Source organism: Pseudomyrmex gracilis, unplaced genomic scaffold, assembly GCF_002006095.1.
Source record: "Pseudomyrmex gracilis isolate BER0280 unplaced genomic scaffold, ASM200609v1 scaffold_14, whole genome shotgun sequence".
Lineage (NCBI taxonomy): Eukaryota > Metazoa > Arthropoda > Insecta > Hymenoptera > Formicidae > Pseudomyrmex > Pseudomyrmex gracilis.
The window spans coordinates 176930-201389 of NW_018020598.1; the positions used below are offsets into that span (position 1 = coordinate 176930).

At 40.8% G+C, this 24460-nt stretch overlaps 2 protein-coding genes across 3 annotated transcripts in view; one reads left to right on the forward strand and one right to left on the reverse strand.

Moving 5' to 3' along the window:
• The window catches only part of LOC109863848 (tyrosine-protein kinase transmembrane receptor Ror), a 115816-nt gene that overhangs the window by 18284 nt on the left and 73072 nt on the right, over window positions 1–24460 (forward strand). The window lies entirely within an intron of this gene.
• Window positions 7646–23002, reverse strand: LOC109863849. Of its 2 annotated transcripts, none has more exons than XM_020444472.1 (3): window positions 22868–23002; window positions 11347–11483; window positions 7646–11215 (listed from the first exon to the last, which is right to left on the reverse strand). In XM_020444472.1, exons 1-3 carry the CDS (start codon window positions 22929–22931, stop codon window positions 8693–8695), a joined length of 2724 nt encoding a protein of 907 aa, XP_020300061.1. In that variant the 5' UTR covers window positions 22932–23002; the 3' UTR covers window positions 7646–8692. The 2 variants fall into 2 exon arrangements, with proteins under 2 accessions (XP_020300061.1, XP_020300060.1); XM_020444471.1 differs by lacking the exon at window positions 22868–23002 and adding an exon at window positions 18412–19487.

Sequence of the window (24460 nt, forward strand, 5' to 3'; positions counted from 1 at the left end):
AATCCACACACTCGATGCCGACACGAAACACGACGATAGCGTTGTTATTACGTTCCGCGAGAATGCGGCGTTTATACGTTGTGGGTGCGCGTGCACAAGGTAACAAAAATCCTTCATGTCATGTCGCCGAAACTTTCGCGCGATGAGGCGTGTCAGTGTTGTCACGTACAGCCTGTGATGGTTAAGTTAGTAAATTAGTTAGATAATTGTATTTGAGAGAAGTATTTGAGAGCTAATTGCGACAATAAGGCTGATATGTACTTTTACGATTCGAGAAAGCATCACAGTGAGCTATTGAAGATAGCGATGTATATTTTGAATTATTTCATTTCAATCCGTATTTCCATTTCTGAAAACGTGAAACAAACGAGTTCGACCATTACAACATTACACGTATATGTGTAAAAGTTAAAAGATCCAAAACCTTTTAATTAATACTTCATCACAAATTAATAAATTAATCGTATATCGTACGGATATTTGTTTCTTTATTTAGGTAGATTTTAATGATGTTCGAGGATTATCGTGGAATCATTGTTCAAATGTACTCTGTGACAAAGGGACTGTGATATTATTCTGTATGAATAATTAAATGTGCGCGCGTGTGTACATATATGTGAGTGTGTGTATATATATATATATATTTACATATATATATATATATATATATATATATATATATATATATTTACGTTACATAATGCAATTATTGATTCCAATACGCTGCGTACGCGGACGGTTTTGTTAAATTGCATGTACATACACGTGTACACGGTATGTTACATTTAATCCCAGTTCCTCATTCCTTCTCTCTGTTTCTCCCTCTACCGATAAACTTATATATTCTATCCGTCAACACATAATTCGTATTCAATTATGCTCGTTTATATAGAACAGACAGCATAAAATATACTAATTAACTCATTAGAGCCCGAATGCCCCTGAGAGATTTCGCCGTGAAATATAATTATTGTGTGAATAGCGCAATACATATATTTAAATTATACATACATATATAAATTATACACACAAATGTTATTCGATAGACGATATTATCTCCACCAGATTATGTTTAGAAGTAATCATTTATTTGTGGTTTATTTACAAAGATACAGCGTATACGTGTTCACTTGTTGAAAAAAAAATACGGTTTGTAAGGATTCAAATATAGTGTTTTAGAGTGAAGTTATTGAAATAGTCACGCGTGCGCGCGAAGACGAACACGCTATACACATGTATATGCGCATCACGTCATCTCATCTTGCACGATTGATTTTTTTTTTTTTTTTCAGGACGTCGCAATAAAAGCGTTAGACGTAGTGGCGCGTGAATATTTTTCTGTCTTTTTTTTTTATCTTTCACGAAAATAGATTTAATATTTTCGTTTATGGCATGCAATCGATATAAATGCAAATTAGATTGTTTGCTTGGTCGATTCGATTTCACTCTGTGAGCAGAAAAAAGAAAAAGAATTCACTTCTTATCAAAGCGCCTGTTCACGTTTGAACGACGACGAGACACGAGGTCTGAGGAGTCACGCGACAGTCCGCAGTCGGCGAATTAACATAATTCATTGAATTTGTTTGTTATAATCCGTATCGGGGAGAGATGGTGGAAGAGACGCGCGATATATCAATGTTGCCCAGATGAAAAATATGTCGCGGCGCAGAAGAATTTCGCGCGCGAACGCAATTTTGGCTATATGCAATAGAAAGAGAGACAGAGAGGAGCTATTTTAATCAATCAAATTTCACCGTAGTTGAGAAAAAGTAATTGTGAAAAACGATCGAATGCGCGAGATGTCGCGCGGTTCACATAAATTTCATGCACTTTCGTTATTTCTCATATGAGCAAACATATTGACGCGCAACGTGTATGTACGCAACAAACGGACGATCTTCGCGCACGGCCGAGCGCACCCATCGTTGGATTGTGTGCAGGATATATGCAAAAGCGAAGCCGCGTTTATTCCGCTACAATTACGCGGAGTGCCACGCAACTACCGTGCCGCCGGAGTGGTCTCGCAAAAAGCGTTTGCTCTCGGCTCTCTCTCGCGCTCATGCGATATTTATGCGTGTGTTCAACGCGCTCGTTCGCATTGGGTTTTGGTGAGCGTATGGCCGACACGAGAAAGAGAGAGAGAGAGAGAGAGAAAGAGGACACGCAGGTGGTAAAAAGAATTGAAAAAAAAAAAAAAAAAATGTTTCCGATTCGAACACCTTCACGAGAAGAATATTAACGGTTTACGTATGAATGTGCGCCAGTGGTGTATAATAGCACTCGACGAGAGAAGCTTGCGCAAGACTAGGTTTTCAAAGTTTTCTGTTTAAGAAGTACCGCTTGTACAGTACTTTCTCCTCGTAATCTTATTTCAGTCGCATAATCAGATTCTATAGTCTGTAATTTTTAATATTTGTTACGTTAATTGTTTTCTCAATGTCTATTTGTCGTTATTTGTTTTCGTTTTTTACAAACAAACCAACAAAAATATTTTACCGCATCTCTCTCTCGCTCTCTCTTTTTCTCCCTGAGGCACCGTTATCTTCGTTAGACAACATATCGGACGAGCATTCGGCGAAAGCGCACGTGTTTCGATACGTATCACACGGTTAATTCTGCGAGAACTTGCCAACTACTCGGTGAGGGCCGGAAAGTCTAGTTATTGAAAGTGCACGTGCGAACAGTTTAGCTTGTGCAACATGCGATGGCTGTGCTCTGCGTGGCGCGCTGGCGCTGCAGCGGCAGCGTTTGCGGAAGTGGCCGACCAGCTGTTGCAGCCCGAACCGATCGGAATCTTCTCGGTTATTGTATCAAACGCATAAATCTCATCCTTTATTGCTGTTATATGCTAAGCAGGACGAATCCACAGGGACGGGTTACGACGGACAGGGGTATGAGAAACACCGTAGCCGCGCAAGAATAACTCGTCTTTCTTACAGACGGATGCGTTCGTTGCATACTAACGCACCGTGTATAAGATATCCCAGATTTCCCTATTTTCCTTTGACTTCTGCTACGCGGATCCGAACATTTATCCAACGGTATACAAGCGAGATTTACTTTTTTAAATGAAATATTGTTCAAATTTGCCGAGAAATTTCACATTCCTTGAAATAAAACGAAAAGACATATGAACATGGTAAAAAATCTCATTCTTATCTCTCTTTCTCTCTTTCTTGCTATCACATGTATATCGTTGATAGTTCAGAGTTAAATAAATCCATTGTGCAAAAAATCCATTAAATTTTCAACCAACGAGAAGAGACCGCGACTCGCGTTTTTGTTTCTCCTAGTTTTTTTGATGATCAGGATAATCCTTGTTAAACTTATTTAATTTCAAGACTGGTTAGCCTCGCTAGCTGTTTGCGGAGAACGATCGTTACCGCTGATTTATACGCTCATTCGTTTTCGCGATGGACCCTTCCACCGCGTTAGCGTGCCGTTAGACATGTGTAAATACGCGTGTCTGCATAGGTGTATGTATATTTAGGTACAGTTCTCGGCATGGCACAAATGCCACAGACGTGTTTGCCACCTTCTCCCTTCCCGTTCTTTCGTTCTCCCGATTTCCCCGAATAACTCCCCCGGGCTAATTTCGTACATTGCGCGACACTCGATTCTCGGGACGAAAGGTGGAAGGCGGAGGATTCGTTAAAAGTGCTCCGGAAATAGGGATTTTTTTCGTTTATTAATGAGCGCCAGTGTAAACTCGTTCTGGTGGAGCAGAGCATCCGAACCATTTTGTCATTCGTAATTGATTGTTGAGCTCGGCGTACTCGATTTCTCGCCAGACGTTCTTGGCAGACTTCATTTCCACAAATGAACGATATCGAATGATATCAAATAGATATCGTTCATCAATTTTGTAGACTAGATATAATACTATTTTTTACACGGGGGAAGCAATTTTTATTCTCGATGCAAGTGACTCGCGATTCCGAAAATTTTGTACCACGATTTATGGTAATAAAAAAATGCGCGATATATTGAGTAATCCATTTGTCTCGTAACACTTGCCGTGTACCGTGTAATTTATTGCTTCTGCGTTACGTTTGTTCGTCGGTGACTATGTTACTGCAGTGCATGCGAAATATTGTCATCTTGTGTGTGCGTGTGCGTGTGTGAGAGAAAAGAGAAAAATGATAAAAACATCCAATCACTGTTATTAGCTCGATATGGTTATTGCATACGTACACATTGCTCTTTCCTATTTCCTGGAAAAGAAACTGCATTTTCTTACGATAAAGAAATTTCCTAGTCGGAGCACGCTGAATATAAAATAACTTAAAATTAGCTTTTCCGTTAATGAAATCTTCCTCTCTACGTGGCACCACCATTCTCATTGATATCATTTGAATTCTTCTCACGCCGATATATTTCCCGCACTCTTTCTACGGATGGTGGGTTTTTTTTCATCTTTTTCAAAGTTTCCTGGACGATATTATAAATTTGAAACGCCGCGCATTCGAGCGCTGAAAGCGTTGAAAGCCTGGTGGAATATTTCTCACGATCGAATTGCACTCTCGTATATATCGATGCCATTCGGAAAAATTGTGTTTTTCTTTTGCAACAACAAAAAATACAGCAATCTCTCAGTTCATTAAAATTTATATCCATATTTGTAGATATTATTTATTGATTTTTGTAAATATTTTGTTATAAAAACAATATCTGATATTTACAAATAGTTTTTGATAAAGTCAGTAAAGTTCAGATGAAAAACGTCGCTTGATGAAGCACAAAAAGATGTTGAGAATTTTAACTCAATACTTGTATTAATATATTTATTTTTCCGGATTTTTCGTCTCTCTCCTCTGAGAGAGTTTGGTTCCACGTTTTTGCGTGTAATTTCATTTTGAATAAATTTATCATCACGAACTCTTGAAAAATCTCTTGAAAAGCGACGTTAAATTATAAGCGAAATGCATAATATATCCGGGATTTTGTTTTGACAAGAGACGCTGCGGACCCTGCTGCTTATTTCTTCGAGAAAAGAAAAACTGTTGGTCGCTAAAAAGCTCGACGTAAAACGCGCACTACGGAATATCAAGGTACACAACGCAAGCAAATATTTCCTGCTTATTAGGCTGGAATATTGAATTTCCTGTTTCCAGAGAAGGCTGGCAACTCTGTTATTTCGTTTGCTTGGCGGAACGACGAAGTTGCGATACGCGCGATTTGATTTCGGCAAAATTCCACATATTTTGAATTTTCAGAATGTTTTCTCTAACTTGAAAAAGAAATTAAAGGGAATATTTGTTATTTTGTGTATATTTTGAGACAGTTAGAATAAAAATATAGTTTTTTTTCTATATGTTTGAGGTGGAAAAAGGAAATCTTGACTACGTTATTAATTTACTTACCCAGACTCTGTCGAGAAAGTTTTTGTTTCTCGTAGCCGCGCGTACACACAAAACGCTTGGTTATCCTTAAATCTGAAAAGTTGGACAATAAAACTCAGCTGCTGCTGGGAACGTAATTGTAGAGTCGCGCAATGAAACGTAATGATGAAACTTAGGCGAAATTTCCGTCGGGGGCAAAGAGTCCGTATCGTTCAAAGGCTCGTCGTAAAACTTTGGAAAGTGCATAATGCAAAGCGACGGGGGAAACAGCATGACGGAGACAACTCGCGAATTCTTGCGAGAGCTTTCGCGAGTCACCCAGAAGGGTGTTTGAAATTTCTTACGAGAGAGTGAAACTTAGCGCGCGCGGCGCTGATCGCGCGTGCCCATATTTTCTGGTAATTTTTCTTCCGCAAAGAAGTTTTCGACAGGTGAAGAGGAGGACACGCCGTATATACATCATCTCATCTCGCGGTTCTTTTGTCATACACACACCGTTGAGATTCTTAACAGCTATTATTACTTCTGCTTACATTTTGTGTCTATGTAATTTTTTTGTAAACGTATTTGCATATGATGTATCTTGTAATTTGCAAATTGAGCGGAAGCAGCTGCGCGGCTCTTTCGTGTAATTAATTAGCATACGCGTCAGTAGGAGTTACATTCCGTGTTATTATGCTTATCATCTTGCATAAGAGAAATGCGCGAGACATTTTCTCCGGGAGTGAAAATTCTTGATGACATTTGCAAATGAAATCAAGCTGTTAAGGTACTGTCTCTTCCATCTTGTTCCGCGCTATTTCCACCAAGACAATGCGACGTTACTTCCGGCCTGCTCGCATTTCGTGGTTGTCTCGCGGAGACGAATGACAGTGATATTGCTGCTGCCTCGCAATTAATCTGCATACTGCTCTCCCCGGTCTGCGGTATAGCGATTTGTTCCGCCCGGGCAGCACGAGAAATATGAAAAATCATGGAATCTCTGCGTGCGATCTTATCAACTCGATAAGATTTTTAAGAAAAATATTCAACTAATCTGTTACGTTATTTAAAAAGTAATCAATGCGAATTATTAAATTCTTTTGTACTATTTAATAATAATAACTTGTCTGTCTTACGGTCTCCATATTTGCCACAGAATCTGTTCCTCTTACGATAACATTAAGCGCACATCTCTCTCTTTCTCTCTCTCTCTCGTGTATCTCGGCGTTGGATGCTAGAAGCACGTCTTGCACTGACATTTGCAAACGATATTAGACTGTATTAACGTACCATCTTCCATTTACGTGTCACTTAGCGCGCGCGCGAGAACGAGTAAGAGAGAGAGAAAGAAAGAGAGAGGGAGAGGGAGAGAGAGAGAGAGAGAAACTGAGCCTTGTTCTCACTCCTTGTGTGCGTTAGCGCAGCCGAGCGAAGTCAAGCTGAGATGAGACGAACCGAGTCGAGACGCTTCTAAACTAGTTCCAAGTTAATCGGTGATGGCGTTACCATTATGGTGTAGGGTTGCGAGAACGCGAGAAGACCAGAAACCTCCTGGACAGATAGTCTATGGGTCTCGCTCGGGAAAAGGGATAATTTGCATTTTAATTGCACCGACAATCTTCTTTGCCGCCTTCGTCGCTGACACTCGTACGCGTCTCTCAAACTGGCTCTTTTCCCGTTCCGCTTACAAAGAGCTGTCCGAATACCGTCGACGGTTTTATTTACGTTCGTCTGTGCTATAACTGCAGATCTCGTGCAAAACGTCAACTTCGATACGTATGTTCGATAATTAAACGTGACACTTTTTTCTCTCGTAAACTCTGAAAAAAAACGTGACGTTCCTTTGTTTCTCTTCTATTTTCATCTTTTAATCTTTGTGACATTTAACGAATAACGAATGTGTAAAAGTTCTCGTGAAAGGATAATGACGAAATTTTCGTCGTTAGGTTCTCTCTTATATCCTCTTTGAGCTTTTAATAAATTTTCTACAGCGGGAAAGAGATAATCGATGATTCACAGGCATATAACGCGAGAACGGATGGGAACGTTACACTATCCTGCAAAAGACACAAAATAAGTTGGTGCAAAATACAAAATACACACGTGGACAGAAAATTTTTAACATATTATCACTTACAAAAGTAATTTATATATCAAAATATATACATACAGAATAATACACATTTATTTATGTACATCTTATTGTTCTTTTAAAAAATTTGTCTGTTTTATATATAAATGCGTGGAATAAGTTTTTTTTGTGTTTTCCAAATATATTTATCTTTTTTTTTTTAATATTTTTAATAAAATAAATTAGACCATTTTGAAAAGAAATAATAGATATCACGTGACTAAACAATGATTGGAAACAATACGTCTCTCTTGTGGGTATTGCAAAATAAAATACAATAAAAAATATATTCACATGTATTCAAAATAATTATTAATCGCAATTAATGCAGTACGTAGCGAAAACAAAATGTGATTATACGTCAAAATCTTTTAGACGATCTTGTGTGATTGATGTGTAATTAAAAAATACATTCAGATTACATAAGCTTCACATTTACGTGTAAAATATAGAAGCGCGTAATACCTCAGACTTTTATGTTGTTTTGGGGGAAAGTGCAAGATATTTTGTCGTACATATTGCCGGAAAAGCTATTTCATAAGTCAGGCATATTATTGTTCACACGCACACGCACGGTTAGCTTGCACTTGTAGACGACGTCATAACAAATTTGCCTTAAGAGCGGTTGTACAAACTCGTCTTCGCAGTCTCTCGACGTGGAACTAGTTTAGATATACATAATTATCAACGGTGCGCGACAGTCGGATACGCACTAGTAGCCACGATATCGCAGTCTGTGCTTGTCTTACGACCTGTGTTACCGGCTATCAGGTAGCGGTTCTCTCGCTACGAAGGGGAAGGTAAAGGTCTTCCTTCCTGAATTCATTCCGCAGTCCATCAGCATTTCCCTTTGCTATTTGCCCTTGGAATTATTCAAGTCGATCTACCTCTCTCTCTCTCTCTCTCTCAGTCGGTTGAGAACCAGAAAGTAACAAGAATCTCTCGGTGTTGACACAGATTGCAGCTGTCTTAAATAAATACCAGTTGCGCACGCGCGACTGGCGTTTAGTACACGGAGATAGCTTCTTATTTTAATATTTCACAGAATGTACAGAAAAGATTAGAGCATCAAAGAGTAGTTTAAGAGCTAGCGAGACATAAATAGGTTAGTACGGCGCACGCGATTTCCTTAGAAAAAAAAAAGTAAATACTTTACATCATTGGTCAAAAAGTGTATTTCACTTTAATTCTTAAATGTTCAGTTTCTTCAACGGGAGTGAATACACGTCAGCCGTGATTAAACGCAACCGTTTCCCCAACAAGCGCACCACGGCACATTACCACTACTCGTGCTGGTCTTGCGAGTTTTTCCGCCTGTAATTTCCCGACTGCTGACCGAGTTCGTTCCTTCGCGTTCCGAGTGCAGCGCGGCACCTTCCGTCAGCACTTTGTCCCTGGTTGCGTCCACGCTGCCGCTTCTCGAAGTTTTTAAGGACGTTGGAGACGATCGTCTCTTGGAATTGACGTAAGATATCCTTCGCGTTTGATCTTTGCGCGGTGATTCCTGTCCCGAGGATGACGATGTCCTGCTCTCGTTCTTGTCCTCTTGCGCGTCGGTCGCGCTCAATCGCTTCGGTTTCTTCCGTGTTATTTTTCCCGGTGAGCCTGGTGTATCCGTTGAAGTGATACTTCCTTGTTTCTTCAATCTTCCTTGCACCACTGGCGGCGCCTGATCCTTGTTCCTCCTGACAGGTTTCTTCCGTTTCTGTTCGTTTGGTGAATTCGGCACGTTAACCGTTTGCTCGTCGTGACGCTCGTCCTCGTGATAGGAGTCACCGTCTATCGATGTCTGCGTTTGCGCCGGTACCTTCATGACGGTATTGTCGTAGTACATAATTCCGCCCGTCTGGGGATAAAATTGACCGGATCGTTCAATTCCCCGCGGAGCGAATGGAATGTTTTGATAGAGATTTTGCGTGCAGCGATTCAGTCTCCTCAGAGTTGTCAAGTCGTAAGGAGCGGCAGGAGGTATCAGCGTGCAAGGACTCGGTTTTTCGAAGGAAGTCATCTGAATGTCTTGCTTGCCGCCCATCAATTGATCGCTCGGCATCAGCAGCCGATTTTGATCCGCCAAGTGAGCAGCGGCGCGAAACCTGTCATTTAGATGAACGCCTCGGCTGTAGGTTGACATGGGGTAGCGATAGACGTCATCGTTCACCTGAATGGAGAGTGGTGACGTGGCGCGAGGCGGAGGTGGGTTCGGTTTTACTTGATAGCCGCGATTCATTTTGTCAAAGGTTCTCAGGAAGGGATTTCTAAAGATACGGTAATCTATCGAGGGCAGATTGGGAACCTCCGGCGTTTCTGGACTCGGTGCCTGCTCGACTCGCGGTATCTTAAGCGTCACATTCAAATGACTCTTGTACGGTCTCGAGCCGCCAGTTATATTGTCCAGAGTGTTGTCGCTCTTCGCGAGCACCTGCGATTCGACCTGATTGAGTTTCAGCGGCATTGCAGTCTGAGATTCGCTCGACAGATCTTGACACGACAACGATTTTATCAGTTGATTACCTTTGCCGTCCGAAATCAGCAGATTATTAGTGCTCAGAAACGTTTTCGAGTTATCTCTGTTCTCGTCGTCGCAAGGTATCGCGCCGTTCACGTAGATGTCCGCCGAACCTTTCTGCCCTATAAACGGATTAGTTCTAGAAATCACCGTGGAAACTGTTTTCCCGCTGCTCGAACTTGTTCCGGTGCCGAAGTGACTAGTGGTCGGTGATTCCTCCTCCTGTCTCTTTAGCTTGAACGGCAACGGTGCGAAGAAGTGTTTTGGCTTTTCCGACACTGTTGCAGCGGTTTCCTCGACGTTTTGACTTTGACGTTCCCCCGTGTCTTTTTCGTCATTCGCTATCGATTTCTTCCTGTCTGCGAAATCTGCAATGACGTCCCAAGCGTTTCTACCAACCGGTTCCTCGGAACTCGAAAAGTACGTCAGCGAATCTTGAATAGCCGACTTCTCCTGGAGTTTCGAGTGTTGTCTGGTGATTGCGTTCGTTCTCCTGGGAAAGCTAAAGGCTTGATTCTCCACCAAAGGAATCGTTGTCTGATATTCCGACTGGGACTTGCCCGTCATCCACGTTGTCGAGGAAACAGGCGCGACTTTCGTACTTGTATAAAACGACGGCATTTGTTCGTTCTGAGTAATCGTCACATTACTCTGCCACTCGACGGGCGGTACATGAATTTGCGGTAACATCGGATCGGCGGCTACTTGATCCGGGCCGATGTTCGGAGGACGGTCGTCTAAACCGGCCAGCGGGATCAATGGATCAGATTGTAATCCCGAACAGGGCGAGGCCAATAACGTGGGCAGCATTAAATCGACCGTACTTGGGAACGGGCACTCGGTGTAATAACTGGTTCCGCTGAAACCACTCGCTGGTTCGTACGTGGCCGGATAAAACGGGATGTTATCGTGAAGTTGCCGGAGGCCGTGAATCGGCGGGGGTGGATACCGGACGGCGGAACCGCCGTCGTTTTTCTGACCGTCCGACGACGACGAGGTTGCCTCCTTTTTCTCCTTTTCTTTCTTCAGCTCCTCCTCCTCGTCAACGACCGACAGATCGTCGAATTCCACGTGAAGCCGATGCAAACTGCTGCTCATTTTTTCAGAAGAGATCTTTTGATTCTCCGCGTTCTCTAGCTGCTCTTCTTGGTTAAAGTCCTTAGTTCTCTCATTACCTTCGTACTCCTCTTCGTCCTCTTCGCCCTCCTCGCAGGAAAAATCCGACTGCGGCTCGTCATCCTCTTCGGAGCGATCCTATAATTAATTTTCACATATCGTTGATTATATTGAATATTACTCGCGACGCGTGCACGAAGACGCAGAGATAAATCAGATACGCTTTGATTTTGTTTTTTTTTATTACATGAATTAATCGACTCGCTCACCTCGTACTCTTCGCTTTCGCCGCCGTTTTTCTGTCTCTTCAGGATATCTTCGAGCTTGTCGTACTCATCCCTAAGGCTCCATATCTCTCGACGCAGCTGCTCGTTTTCCCTGCGCAATTTCTTGATATCGTTCTGACCTGAAATCAACGACGGATTACGATAGTTCAGCACATCCGTAAACCGAAACAAGCGATCGAGTCTACAAAGTTTGTAGGAATAGGCCAACAGATTCGTCTCTCGCATTTTTTCCTCGTGGAAAATCACTTAATCACTATCCGGGCGCGCGGAAACCAGCAACGTACGGCTGCTCGCAATACGCGTTGCACTTATCGGAACGATCGATCATTGGTCAACGCAGCAACAATCTCCGCCTGAGAAGTCAGGCTCCTCTCTAACCCTTCGCCCTTTCGTGCGTCAAGAAGCCGGTGATAAATCACCAAAGCCCCGTGCCTTCCAATTACTTAACTTCTCAAAGAGCAGAGAAAAGAGAAGAGAGATAGAGAGAGAGAGAGAGAGGAAAGAGAGAGGACAAATAAAGTTCACCGCCCACGCATATAATGCGTTGCAGTATATTTGTTGTTGAAAAAAAAACAGCGAATCACATTTATATAAAATATCAATAATAGAATCTCTTTTACCAAGCGGTTAAGTTTTTTTCTTTACGTGCAATTAGTTTCATAATTTTTCCATCTCGTATAAAATATGCGCAATGATTTAAAAAAGAGTCAGGTCGATATTCGCGATAGCGCTCCCACCGTTGACGATTATTTTCAAAAGGCACGGAATGTTTTGTGCGGCTTATCGGTTTGTTTTTTTTTTTTTGCGATAACGGCGCGCGCGTATAAAAGTTGCGAACACACGTGATAACAATTCCCTTAAGCCTAGAGGTTAAGTGCGCGTGTAACGAGAAAAGCCGTGTGGTAAATCAAGATTAAAACCTGGGCTTACCGATCTGAAATTTAAATAAATTAAATCCTTCCGGAGGTTCATAAATTTGGATTTCCCCGAGGACACCGACGGTTATTTGGGCGCTATTAAAACTTGGATCCGACATTTATCTTCTGCATGAGCCTCGCTTGCGAAAATGATATATGTTCAAATATATACACCATAATTGACCATTTTGATTGTTTATTCATCGATAATAGAATATGAATATATCGTCCAACAATGCACAAGTATATTAATTTTGCAATTTTCGTCCGTATGTATGCAAATATTTGTTTGTTCAGCAATATTCTGTAAAAAAAGAATAACCTCTATTCTGTTCTATAAGTACCTCCACGTAATTATACAAAATTTACGAATCTTCTCGTCATTACCTTTAAAAAGTTTGCTAAAAATTTTTAATAGTCAAACTTTAAAAACTCTTGCTTTTAAGTGAATTACGGCTGTTTCGACAATTATATCTTGAAGAAGTAATAAAAGTTGCAGTCACTCTGCGTTTGAAGCACACGCGCGCGAGGAGACCAAATATATAATATCGTGCGAGTTGTGCGATTTTATATCAAAATAACATGATGAGTTTTTATTCGAACATATACAAGAGTTTTCTCGCCGGCGTGGCTATTTTTAGCAGAGTACATTTCAATCAAGAAACCGGCTCAATATTGAGCAGGAACACGATATAAAGATGCTTTGGACGACGAACGGTGTTCATTTTATTTTGAACACAAGATGATTGTGACGTATTATGTCATAAAAATAAAATTGTTAAAATGTTTGTTCGTTTGTTCGTTCTTGATTCTCTCGCTCGATGTTTTTTTTGCGTTTTCGGTAAGCAATTCAATGTTTTGTCACAGAGTTAATTGTCACCAACGTTAATTAATGTTGGTGATTAAAAGAGCGTTACTGCTGTTTGCATCGGGAGACAAAGTACACACAAATGACGCACGTAAACTTGTGAATACACTTTCTTTTCCGAGAGAAAAACAAAGAAAAGAAACGCGAATGTTACACGAAGATGAGAGAGAATCCGCATCTTTCGTCGTCAACTTTGTCAGCGGTCTTCTTTCGTTTGCTGTGGAGGAACGTTTTCTCTCTGCAAAAGTGATCAAAGCTGCTGCGAAATACATATTTGGTTTTGCCAACTCGCCGTTCCTATCAGCGGGCCAGAATTTCTTCTGGTTCTTTGAAAAGTGGAAATTGCGTCCCGGCCGCGCCCGAGCACGAGTGCAAACGAACTCGTTCTCGGGAGAAAATATTCCTTTTCGTTCGAGGGAGAGGGAGGTTCGCTTTTCACATTTAGCATCGCCTCTGTGACTGTGCGTTACTTTGAAGCGAGAGACGATTTTCGCGAATACGAGAAATATCCTACAGCGGTCTGATTGATCTCACAGAAAATTCTGCGCACTTGTTTACACGCAAGTCTAGTATATGTATGATCGAATCTGCTAACGATAAAGAGAGCGACCGAGATAAAACGGTATAGAGAGATGCTTCAAACTCTAAATTTGATGTAATGTTGTGATAAAATTGACATATTGAGATATATATATTCCAAGAAATACACGAGAGAAATTATATATATAAAATGTATCTACACGTAAATATACATATATAGTGTGCAAAATAAAAATTTCTGTATCATATGTCGAATTTGGCTCTCAGTGTCATTCTATCTATAACGATGGCCGCGAAAAATGTCACTGTGGAGACCACAGTCTAGACCAGGTAATCTAGATAGACGTTCGTCACGTTTAACCACCACTTCATTTAAGGCCTGCATATAGCTCATAGTTACCGTGACCGCGGCCCTTCTGAATATAATCGAACGTGACACGAGGCTGTCTATCTGTCGGTTGTCGAGAGTGTTCCCGAATTAGATCACCGCCAATATCTTTCACGTAAATTATCGCTAACAGACCGGTGTCGTAACACCGAGAGTTTCTCCCGAGCTTTCGAAGGAGCTATATAGCGGAAGTTACTTCACAAACAACACACAGGTAGTATCACATTGCTGTTAACGAGCTATGATTTGATATTTGTTTTTTTTTTTAGAATGAAATTTGTTAACAGCAATGTGATACTACCGTTGCTATCTGTGCGTCGTTTCGGATTACTTATCAGTCGCTCTCTCACACATCTTTCGGAAAAAACTTTTTTACGAAAATGTTCTTTTTTCCTTTTTATTACTTTAACCACAAAAAAAACTGGAAAGATAAATATGCTCCCAATCTCGATTTCACTGAATCCTGTTATCGAATTTTATCTCGCGCCGTGTTAAAATTGGGTGGGACCAGTCGAGGATCGCGGATCGATCGATATCTTTCTCTCTCGAAACGGGATATATTAATACTCGACGGTCGCGAGATGGCAAAACTGCCTCGTAAATATTTGATCCCTTCGTCTGGTTTCTTTTTATTTTTTCTTCCTCCGAAGATACAATCTGGCGTCTCGCGAGAAGTGTAAAGAACCGAACTAACGAGGTGCGGATCTGAAACAAGCGGACTTTTTTATCTTCGAGAATCGGTGTTTGAAATTGTGTATGTGTATAGACACAGGTATGCGCGAACGACATTCGGATTAAAACAGCACTTATTCACTGTCCGACAAGTGGACTTTTTTTATACGTTCAACGTGATATTAATTATTGTCATTCTCTCAAATTGTGCAAGTGTTTAAATTCGCGATATCATGTACACAATTTATTTAAAATTTTTTGATCAAGGCTTTTTTTTGCATAAAAAGCAACACGATTTACTTGATCGAGCAGCTTGTTGACGTCTTTAGATCCTAGATCCCACGAGTTTATAACTAAATGCAGCGTTATATATGCAAAACTATCGCCACGGGGGGTTACCTGTATCATTGACAGAATGACGAACGTCTCAAGTGGTCACCGGGTAAACCGAAAGCTCGTAAATCAGGAGATATTTTTCATTTCGATGTTCAAAAACGCACTCTCTTTTAGTTTGTTTTTTTTTTCTCATACTTGGTATTAATCAACCGTCGAAAAACTTGTTAAAAATATTAATTGATCGTTTCCCTTGGTCGACGAATAAAAACTTTTTGGGAGAATTCTAATAATATCCTATTCGCCACAAAGAATTTGTAAAGAGCGCGCTTTCTCAAAATCCAATGTTTGAAAATTGGGGAAAAATTTATTTGTTAGCCAATTAGCCGGTTCCAAACAATATCGGCATAGAATATGCGCGATCTAATTGGTTTTGGGACAAACCACGAGGCATACACGTGAAACGTGTATACAAACGATACCATCGATTGATTGACGCGGAATACACAACGCTGTATGTACAATGAACGCCGTCGAAATAAGCTATCGGTGCTGTTTACGATTCGTTTGGCCGATGGACACGTAGAGATATTCCTGCGTATACGCGTTTTATAGCCACTAGAATTCTGACACGTCTAAATTATCGTCGTAGGCAAAACGGCGTGTATGTATATGCACACGCGTGCGTGCCCATATATCCCACGAGTATATTCCTGGACCGCGTAGGGTTCTATAGAATTTCCGATGACGTCTCGAGAAGGCAGTGACTCTCGCGCGCGCACCGCAGCCAATTCTACACAATCGTGCCAAAATATTTACTTGTATGCACTCAAGTGTATGGTATTGATAATATTTTTAATGTTTTTGTGAATTTCTACAACAAAAAAAAGCGATGAGCCGATAAAATGTCACATTGTCTACAAGTTCACTTATTTCGATTAAATAGTTACAGATTTACACACATGTAACATCGCGTTTTTTTTCATTTTATTTTTATTTTTGTGCGTAATTTCAATTTGCTTTTCTTTATTTATTTTGGGAGATATAAAAATGAAGGAGAGAATTGTAAATTCTAGCGAATGAATCTAACACGTTCGTGTTGTGTATTATATTTCTTGCAAATTAGTTTTCGAAAAAAAACACTATAAAATACATTAGCGCTCAAAGTTAAATAGCTCCACATCACGAGTAAAATTTGCGGCTTGAATCTCGGCAACAATAGAGCCATAAAATGTGAAATTTATACGATGAAGTTTGAAAGTTATTTTTTAGCAAAGGGAGAAAGAGAGGGTGGAAGAGAGAGAGAGAGAGATACACTTCAGACACTGTGTGCAAACCGGGATGAAAAGAGGATCGACCTGGAATTTTCATCCGCAGCTCGAAAGTTTCTGTGCAAGGTAGTGTTTGCCGATGCATACGATCATATACTTTGCGTGCGCGATTCTCGATCGAGCACTCGAAAAGCACGAAGCGTCTCGCGCTCGCGCTTTGTAAATGCGACAACGCTCGTGTTTGTCCGCGACATACTAGATTTTTATGAAAGGCTTCGCAAGGTGTCTCCTGACACCTTTTCTAGGAACAGAGACAACGCTTCTGTGTCGCAACGAGCTTTTGTTTTCGCTCTGAAAAGCTCCTCTCATCTTTTGCGCTTTCAACGTCCTTTCTACTTTTTCACTCGCACTGACACCAGATGCATCAAGTGCACTAAAAACTGCAGGCTTTCGTATTTGTTACTGATAAAATATATTTCGTACTTTTTTACAAAGTATAATACGATCGCCGAAAAAATGTCTCTCTGTTTCTTTTTTCTTTGCTGTTTTAATCTTTTATACAACATTTGGATGCGAGTTCGAAACACGCGAGTGAGAAACTTCAGCGAGTGAAGACAAGTTCTCGGTCCCGCCGTATGTGTCACGTGTCCGGAATTACTTTCGCGTCTAAATTTATTGTCGGTGAAAATCACATTGTACATTCAAGTTTCTGCGAATCTGCAGATATATCTACGTTCTCTTCCACTCCTGCCAGCATCTCGCTCACAAAGTTCTTATGCTAATTTCGTGTAAGTGAGAGAACAGAAGAGAATAGGGGTAGAGAAGGAGGAAGAGGGTAGAGTCACGTGTTTTCGCAATAAATAGCGTGTGCCGTTGACATCACGTAAATGCCATCGTGTCGCCCGCATTTGCGCGGCGAGTGCGCTCGAATAACGGCGCGCATCGGCATGTATCACTCGTGTATCGGACTCGTGTCTTGTGCTCGTTGATTACGATCCGTACGTCGTTACCGTAGAGCGGGTTCGTAATTATCAGATTTCAATGCTAACGACAACTGCTTTAATCTTCTAGAAATTTACTTTTGCGCGCGAGAGAAAATTACACGCGCGCTGGAATATTGGGCTCGCAGTTTCAGCGCCCTTTTTTTTTCTCAAGGAATATCTCCCTTTATGGCGCATTCGCGCGATATAGACGGCTAGGTATATGTACTTAGAAAAGATCCAACGATCTCGTAAAGAGATCGCTTCCCCTTGCGGCTGCGGGTTATAAAACCTTTGATTCGCCCGCGAATTCAATATCGCCGCGAGAGAGAGTGATAATACTGTCGTCTTGGCGAATGTATCTCTGTTCTGCGTCACCTTTCGCCTTTTTGCGCTCGCGCTCTTCCGCCTGTGAAAAAATTCCACGCCGCATGAGAGTCGTTATGACAAACTGATATTTCCCCGGCTATATACAGAACGACATCAAAAGCGACCTCGCGCGCGCGCGCGCGTGTACGTAGTGAGTTCTATCAGTGAAAATCGCATCCACCTGTGTGCGCCATAGACATTATCATGTCTCTTCCGTTTTATGAAGGAAAAGGTAGGAGAAGAGAGAGAGAGAGCGATCTCGCGACAAGCAGATGAGAGGTTGAGCAGAGGACGTAGAAGAGAGCGTATTAAAAACTTTTTTCATAAAAACGACTCCGCGCGAAGTAAGTACCGGGAGAAAAGGGTCGTTCTTTTTTTTACCGGTCTCGGCGCGCTACCGTTAATGACATTTCCCGAATTTAAACGCCTGTTTACTCGATGTTCACCAGCTCCGTTGTTGTTGCCAGAGAGTTGACAATCGAAATCCTTTCGACTCTCCCGAAGCATATTGTTTCCGATGCGTAAATGTTCTCTCGAAACACTGTGTATCTTGTTCATTTCTAGCGGTTGAAACTTGTGAAAAGAGAAAAACTTGAGCTGTTTAAAAGGAAATTGTGAATAAAAAAAAAAAAAAAAAAAAGAACGAAAGAAATCCAAGAAGATATTCGAATTCGTTATTTTAGAAATAACGTAAAAAAGAAACTCATACCGGAATTTCGCGACGAAGAGGAGAACGAGCTTTCTTTTCCCTCCCGCCTTATTGGTCTGCCCAAAGTGTGCCCGACGTCTGTCCAACTTCTCTCCATCATATTTCTTTCTTTCCATTTCTGTGTGCGCGCCTCGATGGGTGATTCCGCCTGATGACACCCTTTTGTTGTCTTGTTTCCGCGACTCCCGCGGCGATCTTGTCAGATGATCAGCGCGTTACGCGTGTGCGTGCACACCACCGTCTTTCTAATGGAGTCACGCATGTCCGATCGACGACGGCCGATCATTTCAACGGGTCAGATCATCAAATAATCCATCAGTGTTTCGTCAACAAATAATCGCTGGTTAACGGCGTGTCTGAACTTCATCTTCCGCAAGTTTATTCCGGGAAAGATCCTTGCGAACGGAAACAGCTGGTCGGTATTTTTGCAAATGATCCGTCGTTTAATTACATCATGCAACGTTCTCTAACCGATCGCTTTTTTCGTAATTATTCTTTATGAATTGCCGCGAGTTCTTTACCGTTTTTGCGCTAGTTGCGATTGTCTCTGAGCATTGCAAAACGTCGCTTGACGGCAAACTGACGGACGTTAATTATATCTCAGAAAATTTTTTTCTAATTTTTCATATCAATTGAGATCTGTATTAATTTTTTTAACGAGATGACAGTATCGGCAGCAATGAAGATTCTTGTGAAATTAATTGATCACTTTTTTTTTGGTCAGCGTGACAACAATTAGAATGCGGTCTGAAGTTGTTGAATTTTCTCATTTATCTCTTCTGGGCCTTTGCACAATGCACAGGCCTCGCGAATTCGTCATTCGCAGTTCCGATTTTTTGTTAAACGTCTTTTTCTTTCGCGTTACGTAACTTTGAGATGCGCGTCTATGCGCGACAACGTCGTCACCGTCGTCGTCGTCGTCGTCGTTGTCGCAACGCCGAGATATCACTTTTGTGGTTTTGAACGCCGACGAGACGACGTCGATGCGTCGGACTGATTCTGAACTCTGTTCCCGCTTCCGGGATCGCGCTCATGAGTTTGACAGCTTTCGCGAACCGTGAAAAGCGTGCCGATCGTTTTGAGTCGTCGGGCGAAACTAGTCGACGCATGACTACATCACTGCAGCACTCTTTATCCCTACCGCGGGTTACCTCTTCTTCGCGTCCGCTTCTTCTTCACGCGTCATGAAACTACGCTTCTCTCTCTCTTTTTCTCTCTCTCTCTCTTTCTCTCTCTGCCTCCCTCGAGACTATTTAAATCTTTTGTAGTCCGCCATATTACCACGACATCACCAGGACCGTGTCATTGCCTTAGGGCGAAACATCATATAGTTGTCAAGTTTGAATATTTTCCTTCCCAAACTAGAATATTTTTTATCAATATTTCTAATATTTTTTATTTTTAATATTTTTTATTTTATTGTATAAATTTATCAAATTGTTTTTAAAGTTCTCTATCAAGTTTTTCTCAAATCTATCTGAAGCGTTTCGGCATTGATCACTGTCAGTGGATCTTTCGATGTCGTTTTAGAAAACATCAGCGAAGAAAGAAGAAGCGTTCTTATAGTTCGTCTTCTTATAATAAATTTGCATGTAATAGTTCTTTTTTTATATTTGTTAATATAAATCTTCATTTAATTTTGTTTGTCTGGTTCGACCAATATTGTACAAAATCAAATTTTGTTGCCCCTCTGTTCTTCTTTCAATTATTTCTCTGCAATTTAATATCTTCTGTGACACGAGCGACTTGTTACTTTTTATGTCGGAAATAATCATTTTCAATATAACATGATAGTCTTGAAAAAAAAAGAAAAAAAATCAATGCGAAACAGGGAAGATGAAAAATGACAAATTGTTCATTAGACCGGCGCTGTTCATTTTTTTCACGCCGCAATGTAATCTATCAAGAGGTCGAGAAAGGACTCAAAATAATCTTCGTGCCTGACGTAGGTAGCGTCTGGTTTTCCCGTCGAGCGGGCATGAGAGACGAGAACACAGAAAAAGAGGGTCCACGGTAGATTGATCCAACAGTTTACTTTGAGCCCTCTCGGCAGCGTGCTGTCAGTTTTACTAATCGCGACGAATTGTTTTTTTTTTTTTTTTTNTTTTTTTTTTTTTTTTTCACGCCTCTTGTGCGCGATTCGGTGTTGCATAATGCATCGAAAGGAACAAACACTCGTGAGACCCACTTGATTTTGATTTGACGATTTAATTGAATGCGATCAGAGTACTATTTCTATATATATATATATATATATATATATATATATCATAAAATTAACAAAAACAGAATTTACAATTACTAATTATTTATATTACGAGATATCTGAGTCAGGATATTAATAGTTGAGCAAAATTTGAAGCTTGAAATTATATGTTGTTTGATTTAACGATGGATGGCTAAAGTTTGACGTCTCAGCGTTGTATGAGGATAGTAAGTCAGCGTTTAGCTTTCAGAGTCTGTACAGCGTCGACATCTGGACCGCGAGTTTCGAAAGAACAAACGCGCTACGCGCCAGAATATTTGCCAAAACAAAGCTTTTCTTGGCTCTCCGGGTAAATAAATTCCAGGAAAATCACGTACGCGCGATTCACGTACACTGTCATTCAACTTTTTGCATTAACGCTACACTTCTGCGCATCGGACACCGCTCGAACTCATTTTTCAAGTATACATTCAACGTGTACTTGATAAAAATTATGATACGGTGGTACCTACCATCGATCTTCTTCTCGAAAAAGTGCACTTAATCAAGCGATCGATAGCCTCTTGTGTGTCTTTGTGTGTCGCAAAATTTTTACTTCGTTTATTTCACTCTTCAAATTGATTGACATCGTTTCGAACGCGAATTAATTTTTAACTTCAAGTACTTGTGTTTTTTTTTTGTGTAAACTTTTAATTAACTTGTAATTTTTTAATGTGGATCTAACACGTTCACTTGTGGTTACAACGAATTGTTAGATAGTTTTAATTCTCTGGGTGTTTATCGAAGCACCGTTTTTCACATTAAAATAAATAAATGATATCGGTGACACAAATAAAGCAGACGTTTCTTCGTAAAGTAAGACGCGTTTGGCGTCATCTCGGGTGTGCTCGTGCGCATTTAGCAACTGAGTCAAGTCTGCTGGATCGAGTCCGCCGGTACTAGAAATTGTACCGCTCGCTTAACCCGAATGGACAAATTCAGCATGGGGCTGGTCGGGCTTCGAAAATAGTTTGCAGCAAGTTCGTGCGATTATATAGCCAACTTTGATCTGGTGTACGCGCCGTGTCTATTTGTAGATGGCACGATGCGGTTTATTAGATCCATGCCGTGTAATCGAATTCCCATGATATTATTTTATATATCATATACGTGAAACACATATTTGGCGTCGCTTGTTGCGCATCGTCCGTAATGACGAATTCATAATTAAAGAAAACTCGAACTGAATGAAATTTGCGAGACTAATGAGATTCACTCGAAATGTCTCTAATTTTATGAGGCAAAATAGCGACGAGCGAATTTATTAAATTTTGTTGAAATTTAAAACTTTTGTATCAATTAAAATATGTATTAGTATAGTTAGTTAATAATTTTAATTAATTAGTTAATAATTAGTTACTAATTAATTATTTAATTAATTTTCTATTCTTATAGTGTGGTAGAAAGTAGAAAAAGAGGAAAGAAACAGAAAACAGCGCAGCATCTTGCAGAGAGAGACAGATTCGTTCTTTTTTGTTGTAAAAAAAAAAACGTTCGTTAATTTTGATGGAATAATGAAAGTCTGAAACCGTCCCCTCTTCCCATGACATATATTAAACATTCTTTAACATGATAGTTAAATTAATCCTTGATTGCTTTGGCGCACACAATCTCGCTTCGGAGAATTAAATATTTAATATATTATTAGGCAGCCCCACCTAACGCGTAATGGAAATCCCTGTGAAATTAATTTGGCTCCCGAGTGTGAATCATCTATAACGTCAAATTAATAATTGAAGTAATAACGTTCTGGGCAATTGCGTTAGTAAAATTCGCTCAAAACATTTCCTGAATATGTTATGCGGGAGACAAAAATGCGTAAATAATTAACAAACCGAAAATTAATCTTAACAATGGCTGAAACCTTTCTAATGTATTGTAAGATGAAAGCGATCGTTTAAATAATATCTTCTTAAAGATATTGACTTTATTTGCCAAGATGTTTGATTGTTAAGCCGATGTTTTCTTATTGAATAAAAGATATAATAAACAATTTTTTTCTTTGTGGTGTGTGTGTGTGTTTTCTTCGAATATTAAAGATCCTAAGTAGGTTCAATTATCGCGGATATTATTATTATTATTATTATCGCGCAATCAATTTGAACAAAAGAAGGTAACAACGTCTTCTTGTGAAACTATGACTATGACTGTTCGCACATTTCAGTATGATTTTTTCCCTCCCAATTGGTCGATAAATCCGCGTTTCTTTACCTTGCTCCACCTCGGCATTGATGTGAATGGTCCTTAGTCTAAGCTCCTCATTCTCGTAAATCATCCCTCTCGAGGACTTCCGGTCGAGTTTTCTATTTGGCTTGACGCTGATGTCCCTCCGCCTGGTCCTCAGCATCCCACCGCCGACGCCGCCCACTCCCGCCCCCGCCATCATCTTTCTCCTTTTCCTGCGCCACTCGTCTTCCCGCACCGCGTGCGGTACGGTGTGGTGTATCACAAAGAGCGGATCACGACGAGAGGTTGTCGATTGTCCGCGGCGATCAGCGGTAGCGCAGCAGCGCGCGAACTCCCCTTGTCTTCCTCGTCTCTCGTCTCTCCCTCTCTTGAGAGAGAGAGACTTGGGCGAGAGGCGCGAGCTCCTCGTGACTATTTGATCCTCTGTTTGATCTTCGGCGTTGCTCGAAGAAAGTTTCGAGGAGATGCGCGCCTGCCCGGACTGTATGACTCGCCACTCGATGTTCTTTTCCTATATCGCACAGGCAAATCCTTGGTTTCGTCTCGAGGAGTTTGCCTTTGATATATATTTTTCGTTACTGTATTTATATATCATCGGAATATTTTTCTCACTTCGGAACATTACTTTTTTTTTTTTTTTTTTTTATTGTTTTGTCTTTACCCCGAACACAATCGCAGCACTCTTCGTCATCCGCTTAGAGCTCGATGAACTGTTTTTCCATCAAGAATTGCGTGTAATAAAAGTAAATAGTTTTTACTGGTATATTATTGTAACATTTTTTGTTATTATCACTGGAAAATCACTCGCAAAGTATATCTTGAACCGCTGGCATATTTATTCAGACAATTTCAAGTTTTGTTGCTTTTATATTGTAGTTCGGATAACTGTAGAGTTGAGAGAGAGAATATTTAGTTGATACAACAAAACGAGTAATATAATCTCTTGTGTTTATACTTGTTGTTATATTAACGTAGACCAAATCTTTTTCAATGCTAAATGGCCAGTTTCCACGTGTATTTCGCATCTTTTCCCGGACGACATTACGGACACGATGCGGACGACGGTGCGATCACCTTCGTGGATCCGTTACCGATCCACGTGACGATGTGTTTACACGAAATTGCAACGTCCGGCAGCTCCGATCGCCGCGTCGCCCTCGCGGTCGAAAGAATTTGCATCCGGCACTCATTTCTCACGTGGTACTTCTCGCACGCAATTTGCGTCCCCATTACTCAGCGTTTATCAGCGCGTAAAAGTTCTCTTTTTTTCTTTCCGTTTTCGTTTCTCCTCGTTTGTCTTCTTTTCTTTCTTTCTCTCTCTCTCTCTTTCTCTTTTATTTTAATTTGTTTTGCACACGCAAGAGAATTTATTCTCGTCGCCCGGACGGATTTTCTGCAATCTTTCGACCGCGGCGATCACCGGTCGCGACTATCGCGACTCATTATATGAACGTTGAGACTCTTCGTCCCCCGAGCCCTCCAACAATTATTCACAAGGGATTTGAAATTGAAGTCTTTAGTTTCTAGTATCTGTAGCTTCTTTCTTCTCTTATCCGCGCAAAAATTGCTCTCGCGAGTACGATAAGTGGTTACGAGGGCGCCGTGGCTGCAAGACAA

Excerpts from the sequence above, each read along its gene's own strand:
- LOC109863849 (XM_020444471.1), bottom strand. The coding sequence starts at position 18,511 with ATGATGGAGAGAAGTTGGACAGACGTCGGGCACACTTTGGGCAGACCA. Across the intron at positions 11,484-18,411 it reads CTCTTCGTCGCGAAATTCCG|GTCAGAACGATATCAAGAAA; the intron begins GTATGAGTTTCT and ends CGTTGATTTCAG. Across the intron at positions 11,216-11,346 it reads GCGAAAGCGAAGAGTACGAG|GATCGCTCCGAAGAGGATGA; the intron begins GTGAGCGAGTCG and ends AATTAATTATAG.